The sequence below is a fragment of the Scomber japonicus genome, chromosome 19 (genome assembly GCF_027409825.1).
Source record: "Scomber japonicus isolate fScoJap1 chromosome 19, fScoJap1.pri, whole genome shotgun sequence".
Classification (NCBI taxonomy): domain Eukaryota; kingdom Metazoa; phylum Chordata; class Actinopteri; order Scombriformes; family Scombridae; genus Scomber; species Scomber japonicus.
Genome location: NC_070596.1, coordinates 6,868,582 through 6,893,428, shown reverse-complemented (window position 1 = coordinate 6,893,428; position 24,847 = coordinate 6,868,582). Strand labels below are relative to the sequence as shown.

The following is a 24,847-nucleotide window of genomic DNA, read 5'->3' as shown; positions in this document are numbered from 1 at the left end:
AGCTCCAAAAGATTCAACTGTCTCTGAAGATACAAGTCTGAACTGTCAAGACGGACATTTTTTGCAGTGTGCTCCGGCTGGCACAGTAGGAGGGAGGAAGGGAGAGAGAGAGACAGAGTGAGAGAGAGAGAGAGAATAGGATTGGGGGGGAGTGGAGGGTTTGGAGGAAGGGGGGTTGGTCCGGGAGAGCATGGCCGCAAGAGCAAGAGCGCCGACTTGGTTTGGTTCATCCAGATTGATAACACAGCTTCTTGCGCTCTCTCGGTTGTTGTGGCGGAGCGGCTCGTCTGGGGACATTTAACCCGGAGATCGTGCGTCTTTTTTTTGTTGCGCGAAGCTTAGTGGCTCGATTTGTCTGTTGCGTGCGTTTGTCGGTGCTGCTCGGCAAATCTGCGGGTTCAGTCGGGAGCTGAATCTGCTGCTTTGAGTCCTCTTTTTCTTCTTCTTTTTTTTGGCTTCTTTGGTCATTCACACCGAAGATCCCGAGCTGAGAAGAGCGCGGAGATACATCTACAGCACCAGGACTGTATTTCTGTTCTACTGATCTCTGGTTTCAGGGACATTTATTCTTTGATTTTTACATTTTTCCCCTCTGCGTACGCAACGTTGCCACCTCTCTGGGAAATTCAGTGCGAGTTGGTGAAACTGTTGGCAGCGCTGCGCAGAGTTGAGCCGTGGCTCTGTGAGAACATATCGTGGATTTTCTCGGTTACTACTCTAAGTAAATTTGATTCTTATTCACAGTGAAGAGTAAATGTGCTGACTGTTAAAACGCGGACTGAACAGACACCTCTGGTTTAAAGGAAGACGGTCCCGCTTTAATTTAGTTAGAAACACCGGAGAGAGAGAGAGAGAGAGAGCTTCATCTGTGAGATTTTAAAAAGAAGAAGAAGGAGCGTGAAGTGGACTGTCAGAAGTCCTCATTCCTTCTCATCACAAGATTCCACAAACTAAACCTTTAAACCCGAACCAGGAGGGACTGTTATCAATTTGACTTCATCGGAGTTCCAGAGCAAATATGCCGCAGGTGGAAATGATCCTCTTCCTCATCCTCATCATTGGGATGTGTGTGTACGGCCAGGACCCGGCTTCCAAGGTGGTGTCCGACCGATACGCCGTCTTCTGGAACCGAACCAACCCCAAGTAAGTATCCCCACCCCGCCTGCCTGCCTGCCTGTCTGCCCGCTCTCCTGCAGGCACACACCGGCATACAAGGGCTGTCTTCACCCGCTCCAGGCGGCGGACTTCACCCTTGACATTGCCCGGTGGAAGCTGCTCTCTGAGCGGCAGCAGCTTCTGCTCTCATTGTTGTACAGTGTTCACTCCATTTGAAGCATCACAAGTGCCAAAAGTCTAATTAAACCCAATTATTAACGCTTCTCCTGTTACCACAAGCTTGATAAATTGAGTGTTTGCCAGGTTCACTCATGACTACAACCCTCCTCTAGTTTATTGACCCTCATTGATGGATTGTTGTGATGATTACAGTTTAATAATTCCTCCATATCTGAATTATCTTTACAATCAACTGTGCGAGCTGAGCAGCATAAATCATACCTGACAGTAGAACAACAGGGCATTTTCACACAGGCTGTCCGCTATTACGCACCATTACGCGCCATTACGCATTAGTGTATGCTCCACATTCAGGTCGAAAATGAAATACACGCGCTGTGTTTCACGCGCTGCGAGAAATAAGAGTTTCGGCTGAGCTGTGGTGTGCTGCGTTCAAATAATGCTGAGTCGCCTCCGCTCTAATCTGCTGCCATCGATATTGTGCCAAATGGCAACTCATGCAATGAGAGATTGGAGATTTGTTTGTGTATAGTGAGTTGATGTGTTTTTTGTCATTTATCTGACACTGTTGTGCTTATTAAGTGATGATAAAGTGTATTTTGTTGTTTTAGGTGATTTAAAACCTGCAATCAAAACTTTAAGTTCCTATCTGGTTCTAATCATCAGACATTTGCCTGTTAAAAATATTTAAATAGGAGCTCAGATTTTTCTATTAGATACTAAAATGACATTTTACCATCTTCACACCCACCTGTGTGTGCTTGTGTGTGTTTGTGTGTGTGTGTGTGTGTGTGTGTTGCGGCACCTCCCTTGGTGACTCAGTGTTTCACTCTTGGCACTTGAGCTCTTGGTGATATAATGAGTGTGTGTCACTTTGTTTCAGTTGGACACAAATTGACTTTTCTCAGGTCTTAGCAAGTCACAGTTTCAGCCCCGCACAACGAGGCTGCTGCTCTATGTGTGTGTGTGTATGTGTGTATGTGTATGTGTGTGTCTTTCTAACGGTGACCCTCAGGCAAGGCATGTGCACAGTTTGCTTGTAGAGGAGATGAACTGACAGGATGTTAATGATACAAATGCAAATGCGGTGGTGGTGACATCAAAGGCAGCAGCAGCAGCAGCCACACACATATCTGATAAGAGCTTTCTGCTTCACTCAGGAGCTGCAGGTTTTTTTTTTGAGCGTAGGTTTCTATCTTGGCCTTTTAAACAGTGCCCAGTTCCCAATTCTGCTTTCTTGGTTGCCATGTCCCCCCTTCCACCCCTTTCTGCCTCCCTCCCGGCCCACGCTGGGGCAGACAATGAGGGGGTACACAGGGGTATTTCAGCATCGGCCAAGGCACAGCGTGGTGCCGGGTCTTGTGAGAGATCCACACATGCTGAGGTCACACACTTTGTAGTAACCAGGCGAGCTGCAGGGTTAAGCAGCACAGAGGGGACCGTTGTCAGGGTCAAAACCGGGGCAGTACCGCTGGCCATGGGGCCCGGTGACGGCCCCGCAACGGCACCCCGCCTGGGCTTTGTCTCGGCAGAATGGAGGCTAAATAAATGAGTAACTCTAAATGACTGTCTCCTTTACTCATTCATGACTTTAATCTAAACCTGACCCTGGCTGTATAATGTAAGGGGGGTTGTGCTTAAAAGTGGGGGGCCCCCCTGACCCACTGCAGAACCTAACAGTATTCCATACAAGCTCTCGGGCCCCGGATCCCTGCTGTTTAATGTAACCATACTCAGTATTGGAGCCCTGGGAACCTGCTGCGGTTCAGTCCCAACTTCCAGATGAGCTTTCTTACCCTCGTCTCCTCTCTCTCTCTCTTTCTCTATGCTGCATATTTGACCAAAGTGGGGGGGGAAAATGGCACCGAGAGCAGCAGTCCATACTCAGCCATTCATGAAATCCCCTACAGGAGCTCTGGAATTGAAATGGGAAGTGAGTTGTGAAAAATAAAGGGGAATGCGATGACATTTTCATACGTTTGTATTGTTTCAAAGTGGCCTGAGAGGAGCCTTTTAGAGTCATTTAGATAAAACTACGCTTTTCATCTGAGGGAAACATCTTCCTGCTCCGATGCACGCTGCTGATTAGGCTGAGACGAGCAGGATTCAGGCGTGATGGAGGAGGGATTTCATTCTCAGGACAAGCTCCGAGGATGGTTCAGCCTTGCCTGGAGTTTGAAAAGCTTCCATAGTGAAAGCGAGTAGCTGTGCTCGTATAAGCTGCTTAATGAAATTAAAGGAAACTCCAGTATCAGAGAGGCTTGTCAGAAAGACCGCTGAGGCACAGTTGATGCGATGACTCTTAGTTGTTTTTGATGATGAAATACCCCCCCAGAAAAAAACCCCAAAAGGCTGCAGATAATTGTGTGATTTTGTTATTTATCAGTCAAGCATAATTTCCTCAGTGAAGAGGCTGCAGTGAAAATCTTGTCACATTGTTCAGTCAGAGGCAGTCCATTAGTCAAGGACACATAACTGCTGTGTAGGTTTGAAAAGGCTGGGAGTGGCCCTTATTTGGATGTAATCATAAAAAAATGTTGGAAATGTTATAAAGATGTGTTAAGAGCAGTGTGGCAAAACACTATTTTCACATGTTTCTGTTATATAGGACTAATGCTTAGTCGCCGTAGTACAATCCCTCATATTCACGATGCATTGTTAGATGAATGCACATGGTAATAAACTGCAAGCACTTGGTTTCACAAGGCATAAGACTTATACTTATTGATTTTTATAAACTGCAACAAATGGCTTAATTCTTAATAATCATTTCTTCACATATACAGATCAGTGATAAGCTTTAAAACAACTTTTTGGTAAAAACATAGACTCGTTCAATGGCTGCAGAATATACTGCGCCAACACCAACCGTCTCATTATCAACTAATTAACATTTACACCTGCAGACCTGATGGATTATTATACTGAAAGAACCCTTTATTAATGATTTACCAACTTTTATAATTACACACCTGATGGCTTATTAGAAAGTTGGAGGCTCATGACCAAAAAACCCCAAAAATGCATTTATATGAATAGCTGCAAGACATTAAAAGAACAAGTTCAGACTAAAACTCGATAAATAACTTATAATAAATGCTTGTGGTAACATTAAGTACTTGCTAATGATCTAGAAGCATTTTTAAAGCATTAATAATTTACTCGTTGATCATTATTTAACATTATTTATGACAGTTGTGCATGTTGAAAAGTTGGATTTTAGTGCAGATTGGTTAGTCTGAGTAAGATTAAAGCTTATTAATGATCTATAAAGTGTAAATAAATGATTTATTAGCTATCAATACAGCCATTTGTTACAGTTATTAACTTTTTCATGTGTACCTTAACAGATGAGATTTAAAGAAATGAAAAATAATGCTTTTATTGTGTGATTCCAAAAGCATTGTTTACACACATTAACCATTAGTGAAGTCATTAGTTACAATCTTTATATCTACATTAAGTATACATCATTAGAAAGTGGCACCAAGACAGAAAGATCCCAATCATGACAAGGCATCAAAACCGTGAAAAAAAAACCTTGCAGCATTTCGTCGTGGAAAAGCTCATGTAAGAAAAATGAGACACAGATGTTCTTTGCCAGCTTCGCCGTCTGTTTCAGTAACCAAATGATGGAATAAAGTGTGTGAGTGGGGTATTTACTGCGTCTCTGACAAGGAGCTATTAGCGAATTCCCTGCTCACCAGCTATTTAGCTGCTTCATTAAAACACACTCGGGTCCATATGGTCTGCACGCAGGCGTTGCCGTGGCCCAAGGTGTTTATTTGTTGCTGATAGGTGGGATCAACGGAGAATCAGGGCCGAGTTCCGTCCCTAATCTCCCGAGCTGTTTGTGTCTCCGACGCCATGGAAACTGATACCCCTCGTCATCAAAGACCCTCATTGGGTGGGAGTAACGACCTGACAGCTGGGGAGAGAGGGATTCCAGCATTCTACGAGAGCACTGTCACCCCAGGGGTTTCCCTTAATCCTTGATAATGCTCATCTAAAGCTTTCCACAGCAGATGCAACATATTTCTCCATGACACAATCAAAGAATCTTTTCAGTGGCCTTGTGTTCATGTTTGATATAAGTGTGATTATTGACTTACGAGACCTCTCTGGTGATCCGTGTTGTCTTCTCCTTCTCACTTTCGGCGCATACTTGGCGCTTTTTCTATGGAGTGAATAACCTCTGATTATAGGAAACTTCTCTACTTGACACTTGCGCACATTTCTTAGTGGAATAACCTCCGCTATTTGCTTTTCTTACACTGCCCTCTTTTTAATCTCCACTTAAAGAAACAATGCTCCATTTTTCACTTGGTGGCAAGCCGATGTTGTGATAGTTCCCCAATGGTATTGTGAGTTGCCCCGTTTGCATTGTTCCAAGTGTTTACCCTCGCTTTCCCCTCTCAGCATTTTCCCGGCTCCCTGCTGCTCGGTTCCGCTCGGATTAAAAACGGACACAAAAAGGCAACCACGTCCAAATATTGACTGGGGTCTCAGGACCGCAGCCCTCTCCCAGCGCCGGCCAGACCGCCTTGAAAGGCCGCTATTGTTCCGCTTGTACTCAGCGGCCCATAGCCGGCTTTTTAGCTATGCAGAGAGACAGACAGAGAGAAGGAATAGAGGGGAGTGGTGGAGAGTGTGCATATGTTATCCAAGGTGGGGCAGGGGGAATTTTTAACGGGGAGGAGGGTGAGAGGAACATCCTAGGAAGAGGCCAGAGGGTACGACGGGGGGGGGGGGAGAGTGTCCAGGCCGCAGAGTTCCAGGGTGGGGTCAGAACCAGTGTTTCCACCCCTAAGGAAGTGTCAATCTCAAAAGGCATCAAAGGGAAGCTTGACTGAATAGGATTTCCTGCCCAAGGGGGTTCGGAAAGTATCAATAAACTGTTGATGAGTGGTTTCTTATCTTGTGGTTTACCTTCTATTTGATTACAAAGTGCAGGAGCATTAAGCTTCCTCGGAGCACTTGAGGCTTTCAGAGCCTGAAAATGAAAGAGCATCACATCTCAGATAGGAAATCTGCCATATTCAATTTCTGGTATCAATTTCCTCCCACTTGCTGTAGTTTAATCAGTCGTACCTTACAGAATGTACTTTAAAAGACTGAACCTTCAAGCCAATTAAGCTGTGAGTTTCATATAGCGAGGCATCTGCAGAGAGGCGAGGAGGAGGAGGAGGAGGAGGGTCAGTCGTCCTGTGGAGACGCCCGCCATTCCTCATGCTCTCTACGACCCTGCCTGCAGAGCTGAGCTGCCCCAGCGCTCCCTCTTACGCTCTGACTAATAAGGCGAGGCCCTCAGGCTGCCGTGGCTTGATTGACAGGAGGCAGTGACAAGAGGTTACTAATAAGTGTGGCAGGATTATTGGTTTACAGCAATATTTCTCTCAACTTGTGGCACGGCACATTTAAAGTAGGCACAAAGAGTTGGAGTGTTTTTTTTGTTCTCCATCACTACAAAACATTTAACTACTACTGAGCTCCACTTGTGAAAAAATGATCTACCGGTGTAGCAGGGTGACTTCAACCTGATCCCAGAAGAAGTCAACTTGCTTCAGGAATTTTTGTAGAATTGAGTGTCAGTATCTTAAAGGAAGGAAAATGGAGGTACTACAGTCCATAAGAATGACTCCTGAAGAAAGAAAATTAGCTTAATATTAGAGCCTGACCGATACTGGAATTTTGGGGTTGATGCCGATACTGGAATTTTGGGGTTGATGCCGATACTGATATTTGGGAATAAAACAATTCCGATATCGATATATTGGCCAATAATCTCATATAGTTAATACATTAACACACTTTTTTTCCCAAATGTAGTTACCAAACACTGTGATAAAGATATGTAATGGAGGTTGTGATATTTTACAGTTTCAGAATAAACACAATTTTATACATTTTATCAGTGCTCTGAAACAGTAAACTTCATTTTGAAATTTAATATGTATTTATTAAACTTGAAATAGGAAAAAGGATCAAATATACATAAAATGCGGCATATGTATCTTAAAAAACGATATCGGCACGCATCGGACAACATAAACACTGATACCGATATATCTGTGATAGGTCAATATCAGCTGATAACAATAGTTGACCGATATATCAGTCGGGCTCTACTTAAAATAATTGAAAGAAATGAAGGGAGTTTGTAGTTTAAATATTTTTTCAAAACTATAAGTTTTACAATCTTGAAAGAAGGCAGACTAAGGCAGATAGTAGGACCACAGTCTAACTAACTCTAATCATTACCCTAACCCTTTTCTGATCTAGTATACTTACAATAACTGAAAAAAACACCTGCAGTGTGATTATTTTAACTTTTTTTTAATTACTGAGTCATTAATTTGAGAGAAGATACAAGAGAAAAAGGGAGTTTGACACATGAATCTAACAAAAACATGTAGTACAAACTGTTTTTTTCTTTACTGGCACTTTTTCTTTCATTTGTTTAAGAAGACCAAACTTTTATGACTCATCAGTTGACCAAAAATGACCTGATAAGATTCCATCTGTGTTCCACATCAGATAGTGTGTGAGTTTGGCTTCTTCTGTTTGATATGCGCCACAGTCAATGGATTAGCAGGGGACTCTTCAACCCTAATCTCGCAGTCTCACTCCGCTGCACAGAGGTTCACTTTTTCTGCCGTTTTAATCTTAGTGGGGCTTTTTGTGTGTGTGTATGTGTGTGTATATGTGTGTGTATGCTGTTTAAATGTGAGTGGTGAAATGGCATCCCCTGTGTCTTTGTAGGCACCGGTGAGGGTATTAGCAAAGAGGCTCAAAGGGGCTTAAGAGGTCAGCCCTCCCTTTGTGCGGAGACACAAAACACTTCCTGTGGGACCCTTCACCCCTCTCTGTTCTTCCCTCAGAAAGCCAAGCCCTGCCTGACCATTCACATTAATCAGCCTTAGCTCCTAATGACTGCAGTAAAGCTTCTAAAAACTGCTTCCAAAAAGGTCCTAAAGAGCCACTAAGCTGCTAACAGACTGAGCGGGGCTGCTGCTGTTTGCAGGGCATCACACAGTATCAAAGATGGCAGGGTGGCTTCTTGGTCACCCTAGCTTCCCTTTTATAGTCTCATTAACACCAAAAACTAATGAATCATGAGTTGAGATTGTTTGTCAAGCCTTGAAATAACAGTGAAAGTTCATCAGCTGCAAGAAAGTCCATTTTTTGTGTGTATTTCTATTAAAAAAGTGCTTTTCAGTGCAAAACTACACTGTAAAAATCTCTATCTTAATGAGGAAAATTTTGTCAAATCCTTAATTGGTTTTCTTGATTATTTTAACCTGTTTCCAATACAGATCGACTCGCCTCAAGTGTTTTATAGAACCAGCTGTCTTTTTTTAGTGATTTTAGTGCAACAGCTGGTGTAATTTATTGAGTTTTGCTTGAAGATTCACTTTTGGGAAAACCCGGTTTGTTTTGGAAACAGATGGAAATAACATTTAAGGAGTCAATAGTAGAATAAATGACTTGATAAGAAGATTTTTTTTTTGTAGTGTAACTATAGCTGGAAATGTAAAAAGGATGAGTGGGTTTAACTGGACAAGATTGAAAGCTGGAAGAAAAACACAATCATAAGCACCAGCAGTGTTTTTGTCTCATATGTTTGAATTATTTAGAAGTAAATAACCATGCTTTGTGTTTTTTTCTCTCAGCTCAAAGCCTTTTGCAGTTTTGACTTGTGAGCTGTGATGTCAGTAGTTTAATACCTGACGTGGATATCCTTCGCTGTCTCTTCTGGTTTAAGACAAACGGGAGTAATGAAACAAGAAAATTGGCACCATCACTAAGATTCAAATCATATACACCATTACAGCTCAAATGTAAATTGGCTTGAACTGTATGCTGCTTGACAAAAAGCAAATGTGATCATTTTGACAGCTGGGCCAAAACCTCCCAGTAAATGTTTCTGGAAATATATTTGGGTCAGTGCGGCTTTGGAGGGAGGCCTGAAAAAAAAACAGGAAAAAAAAAAAAAGAAAGTATGTGTAGCTCCTCATCAGGGGTGATATGTCTTGATTTTAAATGGCTGCTGACTTTCAAGCTTTTTGTGTATTTTGGAAGAAATTAGACAAAGCTGATATGTGAGTGTGTTACCTTTCCAGTCAAAGCTTTATGAATCATGTGTGATTCACAAAAGTGTTGAGGCTTTCTTTCTAAGCGACGTCCGATAGATTTTTTTTTTTCCTTCAGCCACAATGACAAACCAAAATATCTCTGATGATGAAGCAGCTTTTTTTGTGAGGAGACGTCGCTGTCGTTTAATTGCCTTTTGTTTCTCAAGTTCAAATATCTAGAGTAATCATCTTGGTATGAGGCTTTATCTGATGGTGGTTTTTGGACCGCTGCTTTTTTCCAAACCACAACACAGGAGAAGTTATTCGCTTATTTTACCGTTTTTTTTTTTTTTAAAGACTCCCGCTGTGAAAAATATTAAAAGGGTAAATGTGATTTATCTGCGTGTGAAAAACAGTTGTTGTTTCATGAACTTGGTCTGACTTTGCGGGACTTTTTCGTGTGGCTATCTGGTCCGTTGAGACTCAAAGTGTTTCCTCCTGTTGGATTTCAGCACACTTGCAGCTTTGGGACTCATGAAATATTTAAAAAGCTGTTTGTGATCTCACGATAGAGTCTGGACAAACCTTCACACGCAACCAGGAGAAATCCAGGTCAGGACCGCCATGACTTTAATAGAGGGGTCGACATTATGTTGGCTTTTCTTTTTTTTTTTTTTTGTTCTTTCTTCACAAATCTTTTCCTGGCCTGTGTGTTTCTTTTTTGGTGATGAATGACTGCGATTAAATTGTTTTTGGTATTTTATCATAGCGCAACACGAGGGCAGGGTCATTAATTGAAATCTCAGACTGCCAGAATGTGTACACTTTCCATAGACCTGGCTTGACTTTCTCTCCTCCTCTATCGCCCTTTTCTCTGTGGTGTGTGGCGGAGCGGGGAGCACAGGCAGCCATTTTCCAAAAAAAATCGACTCCATTTTGTTTCAAGGAAATAAAAAAAAGTAGGTTACGAATCCTGGGAAATGACTTGAGCAGTTTCTGGTCTGATGTTGATGTTCAACCACCGCAAAAAAAACCCAAAAAAAACCCACACCTTCATTTCAATTCATTTGTGTTTAATTGAAAAGTGAAAGTAAAATGTTGTTATCGATACGGCTCAGTTTATATCGAGTGTTTTCTTCTATCATGTGTTGGTGAAGTGACCTGCTGCATTATATACACATTTATTTTCTTCTCTGATGAAAACGAGTGTAAACATCGTTTAATCGCTGGTAGATTTTTCACATCTGTGAAGAAAATCAGTTTGTTTTACGACTCAGTATAACAGACAGTTATTTCATTTTTAATCGCCGAAGATTATGACGATTACCCGACTTTAATGGCTGATTAAATCTTTCTAATTATTATTATTATAGGAAACTTCTTTTAGCTTTCATTAACTAACATTTCCCTGGCTGGTAGATCAAAGATCGCAACAAGAGACAAGCGAGAACTGCTAAAAATACTCCAAATGCTACAATACAAAATTCTTCCTAAATGTCTTCTTGTCAAACAAGAACATCTGCCAGTGATGAAAATAAAATGGTTTACTGAAACTATCATGAAAATCCGGCCAATACACACCACACTATTACTAATATCTAGCACTGTTTGTCCTTTAAATGGTCAAACAGACTTGATATAAACAATGAAAGTTCAGAAATCCAAGAAGGAAAAAAAAGAAGGATTTTTGAAACAAAAGTCAGCTCAATTCAGAAGTTATTTATGTAACTTGGCTGCTGTTTTCATCTAGTCTAGTTTCAAGATTGCTCTGATTCCTCAAACCAGTAGAGCCGTGTAGTTTTCTCTTAACAGATGTTTGAGATACGAGGGCGACGACTAGGCAGTTTTTTTTTTGTAGACTTGTTTCTTTATGAGCTCCAGCTGAAAAATCTAAAGCAGATGTCTGGAATCAAGTTTAATAATCTAATGCAAATGTTTCTTGACAAGATTATTTATTTTAAAGGAGAAAAAAACAAGGTTGAATCATCCTGAAATCAGATCTTATGACTGTGTTGAATGGCTCTGAGGTTTGTCTATCAGCCTGATTGACCTACTAACACTGCTGATTGTTGTTTGTTATATTGGTGTGTGCCATCACTGGTCGCCCTATACAAGCTGGTACCTTGGCGCTCATATCACTGGTCGCAGCAGCAGCACGGTGGGAACACGCAGGCAGACGCTGCGAGCGCTCGCGCTGATGATCCCCCCTTTTATGTCTTGGCTCCATCAGGGCCCGGAGTTATTCTAGTGCATAATTGATGGAGGAGTTAGAATAGCAGAAGTAATGCGATGAGAGGGTGCAGCCAAGCGGAGCGAGGGATCGCGTGCGTGGGGCTGCAAACATTGCAGGGGACGAGAGGAGGGCATCTGGCGTAACAGGTCCCAGCGCTGAGTCGACACAGAATATGTCACCACCTCAGCCAATCGCGGCGCCTCTCCTCCCAACCAATCAGACGCCTCCTCTCGAGCGGAGTACTACGTTCTCATGAATCGCACGACAGACTCTCTCGGTTATTAGTGCTTCTCTTGAGCTCTTGTCGGCTTCTATTCCTTCTTATTTGTGGCATTAAAGCTTCAGGTTGACTCAGAAGTATAATTGAGATAATTAACATTTTATTGGAGATTCCACTTTAATGAGAAAAGAATGTTGTAAATGACTTCGGGGGGTTATTTCGGGCTTCAGAAAGCTTTCTTTGTCCCTTCAGTGGATTGTGAGGATGCCTTTGCGGTATCAGCAGTGACAGGGTGAATATCACACCTAGACCAAGTCCTACAAAGAGAAACTAATGGTCCAACAAGCTTGTATTGTCTGTGTAACAAAAGGGGACAAGGTAACAGATAACCTGTCCCCGTCCTGCTTCAAAGAGAGAGACACGAAACTATGAGGGAAGAAATAAAAACCAGGAAGAGACGGGTTTGGGTTTAGGTTTCACACTCTGCCCCAAAGTTTCTACAAATCAGTTTTTATTTTGAAGTTATTTTTCATTTTCAAGAGTAGAATATGTCTAAAAATTATAAAATGACACAAGAAGGATACTGAAAAAAATGCAAAAAGTCTTATATATGTGAATTATATTTCCTGAGAATGAAGATAAGTTATTATAATCATTTTAAAAGACTCAAAACAGCTCATTAGTTAGTATTTAATGTGGATATTTATGATTTAATGCGCCAAATAAATACAATAACTCCTTATTTACTCTGGTATTGAACTGATACATTTTTGATTGTAATAATTTGTTACTAGTTAAGACATAAAATACTGCAAATAATAAATAAAAACCTTTATTACTCATTTAATATCATGTCGAACCTTTAAAATCAGGAATTTTTTTTAAGGGTAATTTTCCAGAAATGAAGCATGACTATTTTGGAAAAGGACAGATTGAAGTCAAGAAAGGTGAAAAGAAATGCTTGAAACATGTTCATTTGTAATGAAAGTTAATAATAATTTCACCTCATTAACAAAAATGTTCCACTTGATTTTAAGAGAATATATTTTGGAATATTGACTTTTTGCAGTGTAATCTCCACAGTTCTACACTGAAGTACATAATAACTAAAAAAATGCTTTAACAAACTTCTAGAACTAGTTTACTTTATTTTATCTGCTATTATTCAGACCATGTGAGTTTTTTATTACAGTATTGGTTGCGTATTAGTTTTATTTTTTATTTTATTTTGAAATGAGTTTTGTTCTCTGTGTTTAAAGTGCAGAATGTGTATTGGAAGCAGTTAATGGGAATTTATTGTAATTTCACGGGCATAGAAAGTGTTCTTGTAATTATCTAGCAGCCGGCGTATTGAAAACACTAAGTTGTGCAGAGTTTAGTGTGCGGCTCTGCAGACAGTAGCTGGTGACTGAAGTCGGCTCTGAAACACAGACCTGTCCAGCAGAGCACTTAGAGGCCACTGGACCGGGACTGTGCCTATTAAGATCATAAAATCCCGCTCATAAAGATGTTTTATTTGTTTCCTGAGTGTGCCGGCTGCTTAGGTTTCCATCAGAAGTCTTTATGGCTCAGCGCTCATATTTCTGTCTCTGGATGGAGGTGACTATTAAGTTTTAGTGGACTTTTGTAAGTAGCAAAAGCCTGGTCACCAAAAGTTCACTAATTAGTTTTTTTCTTTTCGTTAATGGACTTTTTTTTATCTCTCCCTTTTTAAACTGAGGCACTTTGATGAATATATATATATATATATATATTACACAGAGTGATCTTATTGCAGAGGGAACAAATTGTAATGCCAATAGAAATTGCTTCAATTTATGGCGAAATATTTGCCTCAGTGTAAAGATTAAAAACATCTGAATTGTATCAATATAATCAAATACAGGATGTTTATCTGCTTCTAAATATATATTTTATTCACAATTTTTCAAAATACAATTTTTATCCATCGTGACTTAGACACTTTGCTAATTTCAGTGTAGAATGCTTATCATTTATAATAATATCATTATTATTATTTAACATTTTATTTATAGTAGAATGCTTTTAAAACTAATTTTCAATTTTAGCATACAAGTTAGAATTTAAGTTTTCTATAATATGAAAATACACCATACCGAAATTCATTATTTACATAAAATAAAAATAAAATAATAATACAGTGTAGTAATATCTACATATTATTTGTATGTGTGTATCCATAGTGTGTGCGAATATATATTTGCATAATATATAATATTATTATTGCTTTTTAAAATATATTTATCGTATAATATGACTGTAAATTTACACTTAGTCGACTGAAAATGAATGAAATCTTGTATATTGTGGTAAAATGTGTAAAATATAATAATCAAACTGCATTTTCATAGTAATAAAATTATTTCAAAACTGAAAAATCAAAATTCATCCGTTCAAATTTTATTTATTTATTTTTTTAAAAATGTCCAATTACGTATTTTTGGCTCGATGTAGCCCTAGTTTGAAATGTAATCTCATATTGAGTCTTATGACCGGTGTTTCACCTAAATTAGTGGGAAAAACAACCTTTTCAAAGGCGAGCTGGCATTTGCAGGGTTGAACCTCGCTTTGATGCAGCCATGTGTCGTTGGCGCTGGGTCCACTTCTGTCACTTTCACTTATTTGAGTCTGTCTGAGTACAGGCTGGAATAAAAGGGAAGAATTGATCGAAGTAGAAGAAGAAGAAGGAAAAAAAAAGAAAAGAAAGGCCTGATGTGTGGATGTTGAAGTCCTGTGACTGCTCCTCTGGGTCACATGGTTCTTCCAGAAGTAGTGCTGGTGAGGTCTAGACACGCGATACACAGGGGGGTTAGAGAAACACGCCGGCTAAGACGTCACACACATTTACCATCCACCAAGCCACTCCTGTATGGAGGCAGGCCCGTTCTAAATTTTGCCCAGCAACCCAGCAGTGTAGTGGGAGATGTGGTGCTATGGTGCAGTACCACACTTTCACACACTTCTAACCATTTCCCCTCAAAAAAAAACACAATTTTATTTATGTGATTATTTCAAAGCGCGGCGAAGAGATTTAAAACTCTGCGTGAGGATAAAGTCCGTTTTGAAATCATTAAAACGGCTTTAATTAATATCCTCGTGTTCAATTAAACAGTTTGAAGAGCAACTTTTGAACCTGGATTTCCAGCTGAGAGGTCTTTTCCATGTCTGGTGATATCACATGTTTGCCATTTGGAGCCCAAAATATTCCAAAATTAGGTTACAAGTCTTCCACACTAGAGTGAAAATGGATAAATATGCTAATTTCTTCCAAGCCCAAAAAGAAAAAAGAAAAAAAGAAAAAAAAAGAAGCAGGGGCGTGTCTTCTCTGAAAGTCACCAATCAGGATTAACCTATAACCTCGCGGCAGCCAATGAGGCGTGGAGCAGCTGTGCTTTCATTGGCCCGTTGAGCTACAGATAACCAAAACTGTGCCAGATACACCAGGGCAGAAATAACCCAGAATTCCTGTTGCCTGAAGGGAGTAAAGCTCTTAATGCAGCATGTTGAATTCAGGCTGCAGCTTTCTGGGGGATGTAAAGTGAAATGCCAACAACTATCAGAATAAATCACTATCTGTATGGTGTCCGTGCATCGCGGCAAGGACACACATACACACACACACACACACACACACATACTGTTGCAGTGTCCTCCACAGTATAAATGTTAAAGGGTTACGGAGAGCTGAGCTTGCGTTCTGTCTTGCTGGCTCATTATTGCTTCCAGTGCTTCTCATTTCTCTCTCTGTCATAGTAATGTGACTGGTACTGTGAAACGTCATGACATATTTTGTCATAGTACTCACAAATCTCCCACATGTGGTGCAGTACCCACATTTTTTTCTATTTGTGATACTTAAACATGGTGTTGCGGCCCCCAAAATCTGTTATATACACAATGTTGCTGTTGATACACAAGCATTTCAACATAATGCAAATGACTCAAAGTTGTTGAGGTGTACCAACAATCTGCGATGTATGAAAATAGCTATGTTTGTAACTACAAAATTTGGTGCAGTGTAACCAAATCGAATTTGTTATAATCCTAAAATTTGATGTAGGGTTACCAACATTTCTTGCCTCAGAAACCCAAAATATGTTTTTTTTTTGCCCTCACAGCTTCCAAATCTGATATAGTGATCTCAACATTATTTATTCATGATAATACCAAAATTTGTTATGGTGCCAGAATCCAAACGGGTTGTATAACAGCTCCAGGATTTGTTATAATCACATAACCATTTCTTGTTGTAATTCAAACATATGTTATAGTGTGTGCAAATCTTACAAATTTCATGTGGTTAACCCAAAATAAATTTGTTAGGATTTATTATAGAGCTCCAAACCTCTTGTGCAGGACATCTAGAATGTATTTATTTTTATAAAAGCAACATTTTTGATTGCAACACACACTTCTAGTTCTTGTAGTCGACCAAAATGTATTTGCCGCAATGCCAAAATTTGTTCTAGGCATCCAAAAATGTGTTATTTGTAATAAAACCAACATTTTTTACAGCACCATAAAATTCCAAAATGTAGTGGAGCATCCTAAAATTTGTTTTGTAATCCAAAAATCTGTTGTAGAGTCCTATTATGCTATTACGCTATGGCACAATCATCGAGCATATATCTACCCATCTCTTAATATCCCTATCTTAAACTTTTTAATTTATGACAAACAATTAACCCAGAAACTGCTCACGTTTTCAGCTCATTCAAGGCCCCTCTGATGGCTTGGTGTGGGGAGGGGGGGATTCTAAACTCTCTCTAAGCTTGGCTCCTGCAGGCTTTGCTATCAGATATGAGAAGAGCGATTAAGGCTTTGTTCACCCCCACAAAAAAAACAACCCATCTTCAACCCCTGACTGCTCAACTGACTCCTCCACTCCCTGCCACAGTTACTACCTCCAATGTGTGTGTGTGGACATGTACTATAGGTTGAGATTAGTGTGGTTGATCCCCTTTCGAGAAAATTGGTTTAACAGAAAATAATTGACACACGAGTTTGAGTGCATCTCAGCTCCATATATTCATATTGTTCTGTCATGTGTTGTTTTTCATGATGTGATCTTGTAAAGAAAAGGCTCAGGTGCTGCACAGATGAATGTCAAGACAGTGTGTTGGTGACTTTAAATTTGGTGTTGCGCTCTGTGGGCTCAGACACACATTTAATCTGCTGGGGAAAATGAGTCTGCAGACACTGTGGAGACACACACACGTACACACACACATGCACATATGGGGTCCTTGGTTACAGGCACATTACTGAGGACAGACTCATTTCTTGGAGCCTAACCCTAACCATCACCACTACTTGCCTCACCCTAACCTTAACCTTAACCACTGACCCAAAGATCAGCTTTTCCCCCAATTAGACAAGTCCTCGCCAATTAACTGGTCCCTGAAAGTAGTCTATCACAAACACATACACACACACACACACACACAGGCCATATATGCTTGCACACAGATGCAGACATGCGAGCAGGGTTGTCATATGTTTATCCTGTAAGTCAGCTGTTTGATCATAATTAGTGATTAATCAGCCATGAGTGCTTTGGAATTAAATGCAGCTTTTCATGTCAGAATAACTACAGCCTAATCCGTCTGGCCGTTCCCAAAAGCTTTATAGTTGAACAGAGCAGATGACACAGAGCGAGGCCGGCTGGGTGGCGGCGCTGGTGTCTTACAACCGGAATGTCGCGAGATTAAGTCCCAGTTGTGGTTTGAGCGCAATAAATGTCTTCCCCTCTGATTAAATGTGTGTCTCGGAGGATGAAGAGAGGAAAAGTCCCTGAATATCCGCTTATATTTAAAACATATAAGAGTAGAGTTGCTCCATACTTGCAGTTTCAAGCTTTTAATTTTACTTTAAAGCTTTCACTAGGAGCAGGTAGATGTGTCAGGGAATGCCAGGTATGTCAGCTGATTGCACAGCTGCAGTTAGTGCACTGATGATGTCACGGGACTGAACTGTGTGTGTGTGTGTGTGTGTGTAAGATTGAACATCTGCAAATGCTCTGTAGCTCATGTCAACAACTTCAGCAAACAACCTCCTTCCTTAGAAGGTTTTTGAGCCACTGTTTAGTCAAAGATCTACTGTGGCCGTCCAACATCAACTTAATACACTAACATGCAGATAACAGTTTGTTAAAAGGAAGCTGGTCCGTTTGCAGTTGTTGGCTTGAATCACTGCAGTTTGTGTTAGCTGAACTTGTCGCTATGCTTTGTTTGCTGCCTCACAGTCCACCAGCAGTTTCTATGTTCTTTATGTTCATCTTTTAGGTAGCGCTGCTTATTTTCGGTATTTTTTTTTCAAGACAAATCTCGGAATGTATTAAGGTTTTGCTTCAAATTTTAAAAAATGGGGTAAAAAAAAGGCGAAAACCAATGCCACAAAAATCCCACAAAAAATTGGATTCCTACTGTATGAGGTATATTTGGAACTGTGCTTCCTGCAAGATCTAGGTTAATGTCAATTGTGGTTAACGGTGTCTTATTGAGGTGGAAGACGCAACATTTAGGTGTGTGAGGACACAATGAGATCCAGAATCTGGTGCACTTTGATTAAAAATGGACCATTATTTGGTAAAAAACAGGCAAAATCGCAGTTTTTTCTTTCTTTCTTTAATTCCAGGATGAATCAATTTGAGGCTATACTTGCTTACATTTTGAGGCTGTGCGGGAGTCTTCTTCTTTCCTGCAGTTAACCAGCGATCTGAAAGCTCCCCTGCCTGGCGGAGCGTCAAGTTACAGTGGATCCAGATACAGCATATGCTCAGATTTTTACGCAACTTTTATTTCATTCATACTATATCGCTGCTGTAAGCCGCAGGTTCGGCAACAGCTGCAGTGGTATCAGATCATGCCTCGAATGAGACTCGACACATGTATCATGCATGTGTCTGGTAGCCTTGTTGTGCATGTTTCCCAGGCGGTCAGATGCATGTGTCTGAGAGGAAAATATAACAAAAATAATTTCCTACAAATTTAATGGGTAACAATTCTATTAAAATGCTTTAAAATACATCAAACTCACCCTCCATGGCATGCCCTGGGCACGCCGTTCCCTCCCCACAAATGTTTCTCCTACTGCCCTTTTGTTCCGCTCCAGAATGGAGTTGACGCGTGTGAAACCGAACGTGATACCAGAGGCCCGAGAGTTCATTATTCACCGCTGTTCTCACGGGGCGAGTGAAAAATCACTCCTTTGTGCCTCAGAAGAAAGAGTCTTCCTCTGACCTCATGGTTGCGCAGTGTAATGTCAAAAGGCCCTAAGGTTTGTGTGGTGTAGCCACACCCACTCTGTTGTGGAGCAGTCGTGGAACCCAACCAGGGTCCCCTGTCCCTGTGAGAGGGAGCCTAGGAAAAAAAACAGCCTCTTGTAAACAAATGTTTGGATCCCACATCATATACCACACTAATTGGACTTTGGCTGCACAGAGCATCTTTTTTCCCCCCTCTAAATCCAAATGCATTTTTCTGCATTCTCTGCACACTGTCCACTTCAGACCAGACTCACTCTCCAATTAGAGCCTTCCTTTAATGGCCATGTTAAAGATTTATTCCCTATGCCACGATCTCTCTGATGCAGTTCTGTGCAGTATCAGAAGAGTCTGAATTACAGGTTAGTTGACGGCAGCTCAGTTAGGGGTTCTCTTCTGCTCCTCACGTTCCTCTCAGAGAGTTGACCAACATCAAACACATTGCTGCGTTCATCAAAGCGGCTGCAGAGAGTCCTTTTTTAAGTACAGATCATGAACGGTGGTTGATCTGAGAGGGCGTTCTCAAAGCTTCAATCTGAACCCGAACAGATGACATAATGACCTAGATGAGGGTGCTGCCTTTCAGGTGTTAATTGAAGCCGTGTGTGGCATGTTTGTATGTGTAGGTGTGTGTGTGTGTTTTTGCCATAAATTCACCCCTACACACACAGAAAAAAGTATGATAGAAAGTCTATTTTGCTTTTGAAGTGGTTTCCTGTACAAATCCACTGAATGTGCTATATACAAGTAGCTCATTTTGTAATCTACAGTAATCTGTCATTTTGAACTACTGATATTCTGGAAACAACACAAATCAGGTTCTACAAAATCCTTTTGGTACATTTTGTCTTGTAAAAGCCTTATTCTGTCTTTTATCACGAAACTGGCTTTAATGTCTGAAAAATTCATGAAACAGCATCAAGATTTACGAGATCAGAGATTCTAAGTTTTACTAGTTTCAACAAAAACAAGACTTTATGGGTGCGTGATAGACAAAAATGACTGCCTCGTTGACCCTCTGTCTTGTAGTCACGTATGGGAAATTCTTGAAAAACCAAGAATTTTTCACTTAGTATAAGAAAACAGGACTTTGTAGAACTGAATGATTGACAAAGAATACTTCATGAGATTTTGGTAGCAGCTGTGAAAAGCTTTGGTACGTTCCACTACTGCCTTATTCTAACTTGTTTTGGGTTTGTTGCTCATTTATTGAAAAGGTATTTGAAACATTAATGTTCTTCTAGATCTAGAATAAACAAAAATGACTTGATCTAATGACAAACTTTGGTTTTCTTTTCTTTATTCAGTTTTTATGTGAAGACACTGATGAGTTGTTTCTAGAAAATTCTTGCGGCATCAAGGTTTTTCTTGGGTTTAACCTTACAAGACATTTAGGGCTCATAATGTAGCTTTAATGGTTTGAAGAGATGGAGCTTTTTCTGCAACAGTTGCAGAATTCTTTGGTACCCCCCCCCCCCCCCATTTCTCTTTTCTACACACTGACAAATCCAGACCCAACCCCTATCACGGGCAGTAATGGAGTTTTCATAGCAAATCCTGGTAAATCTGTGATATATGATAGTCTGCTTTAATCACTCATAGTTATGACACGGCTCGACTGAACCCGCGCTCTCACGAGGTTGATTTTGGACCTGGCCTCGATGTTCCATCCAGCTCCACCGTCTTTCCGTCGTCTCCCACCTCTCCCTAGATAGCGCTGCCTTGTTAGCCAGGAATGTGGAAACAGCACATTTCAGCTAAACTGAACCTTCATGGGAAAACGTTGCTTCTTCTGTGGAGGAAGAACTGTTAATGGATTAAGTGGCTGCTGTTTCCCAACCGGGGGCCAAGCCTCCATCGTACCCCAGTTTATTCAAGCTAGACACCCCCCGCCCCCTTTATCCCCTCTTCTCCTGCCCCCCCTTTTCCTCCATCTGCATGCAGGCTAATAGGCATGGCTAGCGTAGCTCAGCTTTGGACCCTGGTCCTCCGCCATGAACTTGGCTTTCCTGCCCCTCTTCACCCCATTCATGTCAGCAGGCTCTGGCATTCTTGTTGGGCTTTTTAAGTGTGTTCACTTTGGACGGCGATGAAAGGAGTCGAGGGAACACGGGATCTTAAATCACTTAATGAGGGGAGACAGGCAACGCTTTTGTCTAGCTTGTTCTGGAGCTGCGTCCAGCCAAAGGCCTCTAACGGGCTCTGACACCTCGCTCTGCTGCAGACCTGAGTGTGTGTGTGAACATATGTGAGTGTGTGTGCGTATGTGTGTGTGTTGGTGAATCGCCAGCATCGTTTCAGACTGCCCGGCTTCAGCGTCTGTACAATTTTTGTTCTACATTTCAGCATTTATTCGCATTTCCTCACCGCCGTGGCATGTTTGTTTGGTCTCGGCATATTTTGTGTCTTTGGGCAGCGGGAAGCATATTTGTGTATGCGGTGAGGGTTAAGTGGGAGGCAGAAAGAAGCCGCATGATGTGTTAGGCAGCGTTGTCGAGGACAGGGTCGCTGCCTGCGGGTGTTTGGCCTTGGCCTTCAGTGAACATGTGCTGACTGAGCTGGAGCATGAAGGGGAAACCCAAAGAAGGAAATAAATAAACAAGTGGCAGCGGAGGTTCACATGTTTGTGTTTGGTCGTTACCTCGGCCTTGAAATTTCTAACACACAATTTGCTGTTCCAGTGTACTCAGCAAACAAATATGGTAATATGGAACAAAGTACAATAAATAATGCATCCTTAACTTTGTATGAACACAAGTTCTAATACAACGCCTTTGCTTTACGCCAATTAGGAACCCATTCAGGTTCAATTATCATCTTTTAGTATTCTGTGATTTACTCGAGCCCTTAAAATTAAGTATTTGTAATTATACATACACTCTATAATAATCATAGAGTGATTTTTCCTCCTCAGATTGATTAATTTGAACAATTTTAGAAGCCTGAATGAATTTGTCTGGAAATTGCACAACATGAGACAAAAAGTATAATTTCCCGAAAGCAGAAAAATATGTTTTGAATCATTTCTTATCCCGTTAGCCATCTTGTGACCAATCAGATTTATCTTGCAACTCCTTCACGGAGTCTCACAGCTCTAAATAAACCTGTTGACAGAATATTCTTCAGCAGCTGTGGCGATCATAAATTGAAAAGTCTCGCCAGTAACATCGTATTTCACCGAGGTTACTTTCTATAGATGCTACAGAAGTTTTAGAGATTAGCGGCTCGTATTTGCGTTCGCCACGTTCTCGTCAGGTGGGCAGAAAATAAATGGAAAAATGGTTAAATAAAGTCACATTTTTATGATTTGGGAGCTTTCACATATTATTTCAAGATGTTATCAGAAGTGCTAAAGCTGTAGAACACAGGAAATACAGTAGTTTTTACTCCACCACAGTTATTTGACAGCTTTATTTACTTTTTAGATTTTTTTTTACATCGAATAAACTTATAAATTATGCTGCTTTGTTAAATATTAAACCAGTAATCTGTTGGGCTTCTGAGCTCCTACAAAAAGTCTGTGCAATTGGGACCTGTAGTTGGGATTTTATGAGTTTTTAGCAGTTCTACCAAAGAGATTTCCCCTCAAAACCTCTCATATTGTTTCAGTTAAATAATCGATCAAGCCTCATAGAGATAAAAGTCTAGAATAACCTGCAGAATATAAGGAGTATGAGCTTGTGTTGGGTTATTCTAGCACAGTTTTGATTTCTGTTAGTTAAATGTTGGGTTAATAACAGGTGGAGTGAATAAGGCCAGTGCTCGAGTACAGCTTGAACTGTACAAGAGAGTCTGGACCAGAGTGTAGCAGCACTACCGGCCTGATTAGGATTAAATAAGGTCCGGGCAGTCAGAGGTTAGCTTTGTAGTCGAGGCCTCCGCCCCATGACATCACAACCCAGGAAATCTCGTTTTCTTTCTCCCCACCGACCGGCTTCCTCCATCCTCACATCAGTCGCTGACTCTGTCTCACCTCTTCGACAACCCGCTGCTCTACACTCGTCCAGCCGTGAGATGAATTGCTCTCCCTCTCTGCTCTCCTCCACCGCTAGTTAAGTCAATTCACCTCACTCAGTCCATTTTCACTCGTGCGCAGCCCTCGCTTACATTCTTCACCCGTACTCTTTTTCCTCCCCCATTTGCCGCTGACATTTCTGCCCAGGGTGCGTATTAGCACTGGGATGGGTGTTTGGGTCTGACACTTGTACTGCTCGCTCTCTCTCTCTCTCTCTCTCTCTCTCTCTCTCTCTCTCTCTCTCTCTCTCTCTCTCTCTCTCTCTCTCTCTCTCTCTCTCTCTCTCTCTCTCTCTCTCTCTCTCTCTCTCTCTCTCTCTCTCTCTCATTGTCTCTCACTGTCTACCACCATCTCCCTCTGCTCTCTCTTTCGCACATACTGCACACACATTTCACACATGCTTACACACACATACTGAGTAGCTGGCAGGCTAGTGTTCAGTTACAGGACACCCTTTGGTGTTTCTCCTCTGTCCTCGATGTGTAAATGAGTTTTGTGAACTCCTCTTCATTATAACTGGAGCTTTTCAGAGGCCAGTTTGGGCAGCCTGGCACCAAACTGACATTGGATGAACCATTAACATATCAGCTGTAAACAGTTGTCGCTGCAGAGCTGCTGTGCGTGCATGCATCTGTATGTGTGTGTGAGTGTGTGTGTGCGATGGCATGTTGATGTTCCTCTCTAAAAAAGCCAAGATTTATATGGCGCTCTCAATTTAGCTTCACTGCAGCCGCTTCTTGGCTGTTAGACCTCACTGTTCTTTTCAGCTGGCTCAAGTCCGGTTCCTTTCACAGTCCTCCAAAACAAGAAGAATGCCATGAAGTTCCCATGGTAAATCACATTCACATTTACATTTTAGGCCTCAACTAGAATGCAACGAATACTATGGGAGAGGTTGTGTTGAGACCTACAACAGCACTGCATCAAAAACCCATAACGGTCTTCAATGGTGTTTCTATAGGTACGAGTGAGAAGATGAGAAACAAAGAAAGGGCAGTTTGAAGCTAGATCAGCCGCCAAAGCATTTTACAACATATTTATACTCCTTTGAGGCACGATTTATAGTTCTGGAAGGTAATGAAAGCAATTATTTCTTCATCTCTCGCAATATCTTTGAGGGAAATAGAACTAGCTCCAGATTCAAGTTTCATTGTCATGGTCTCCAACAATGAAATTACAGATTTAAATCCAGTCAGCTAAGAAATAAAACAATACCAAATATAAAATAAACAAATGTAAGTAAGAACAAAAGCCAGTTAAAGAAATAAAGTAGGTGTAGGTATTAAAATATAAAGAATATAATTACAAAAAAGCTATACATCCTACACAAGCCGCAAAATGTGCTTGAAATATAGGATTTAATAATCGAATGTCACATATTTGCAGATGAAACTGTACTTTACTTTAGAAAAGGTTGTGACAGGTTCAACCTTGTGGATAATCCTTAACCAACAGTGGTATCATTGAAATGAATGAGAGAGAGCTGAGAAACGTTTGTGACATAGGGAAAACAGCTCTGTGTTTCTAGATTACTAAAAGTGATCAGCAACTGTTTATTTGAAAAAAAAGTCAGTTTATCCTATGAATAACACACTATAGCATGTATTGTTCTGGGTCAAATCAAATTTATGGGTGTTTGTATCCTTATATAACCAGCTTCTGTGCCCGCTAGGTATGACTTTAGTAGCTAGCATTTTCAAGACCATTATGAATAAATACAGTG

General features: G+C 40.9%; 1 protein-coding gene across 1 annotated transcript in view; it reads left to right on the top strand.

The window, feature by feature from the left end:
• Window positions 1–1,018: 1,018 nt before the first annotated feature.
• The window catches only part of LOC128380031 (ephrin-A5b-like), a 78,758-nt gene continuing 54,929 nt past the window's right edge, over window positions 1,019–24,847 (top strand). Inside the window, exon 1 of the mRNA XM_053339699.1 lies at window positions 1,019–1,143. Within this exon, the coding sequence (XP_053195674.1) occupies window positions 1,019–1,143 (125 nt within the window). The remainder of the gene's footprint in view (window positions 1,144–24,847) is intronic.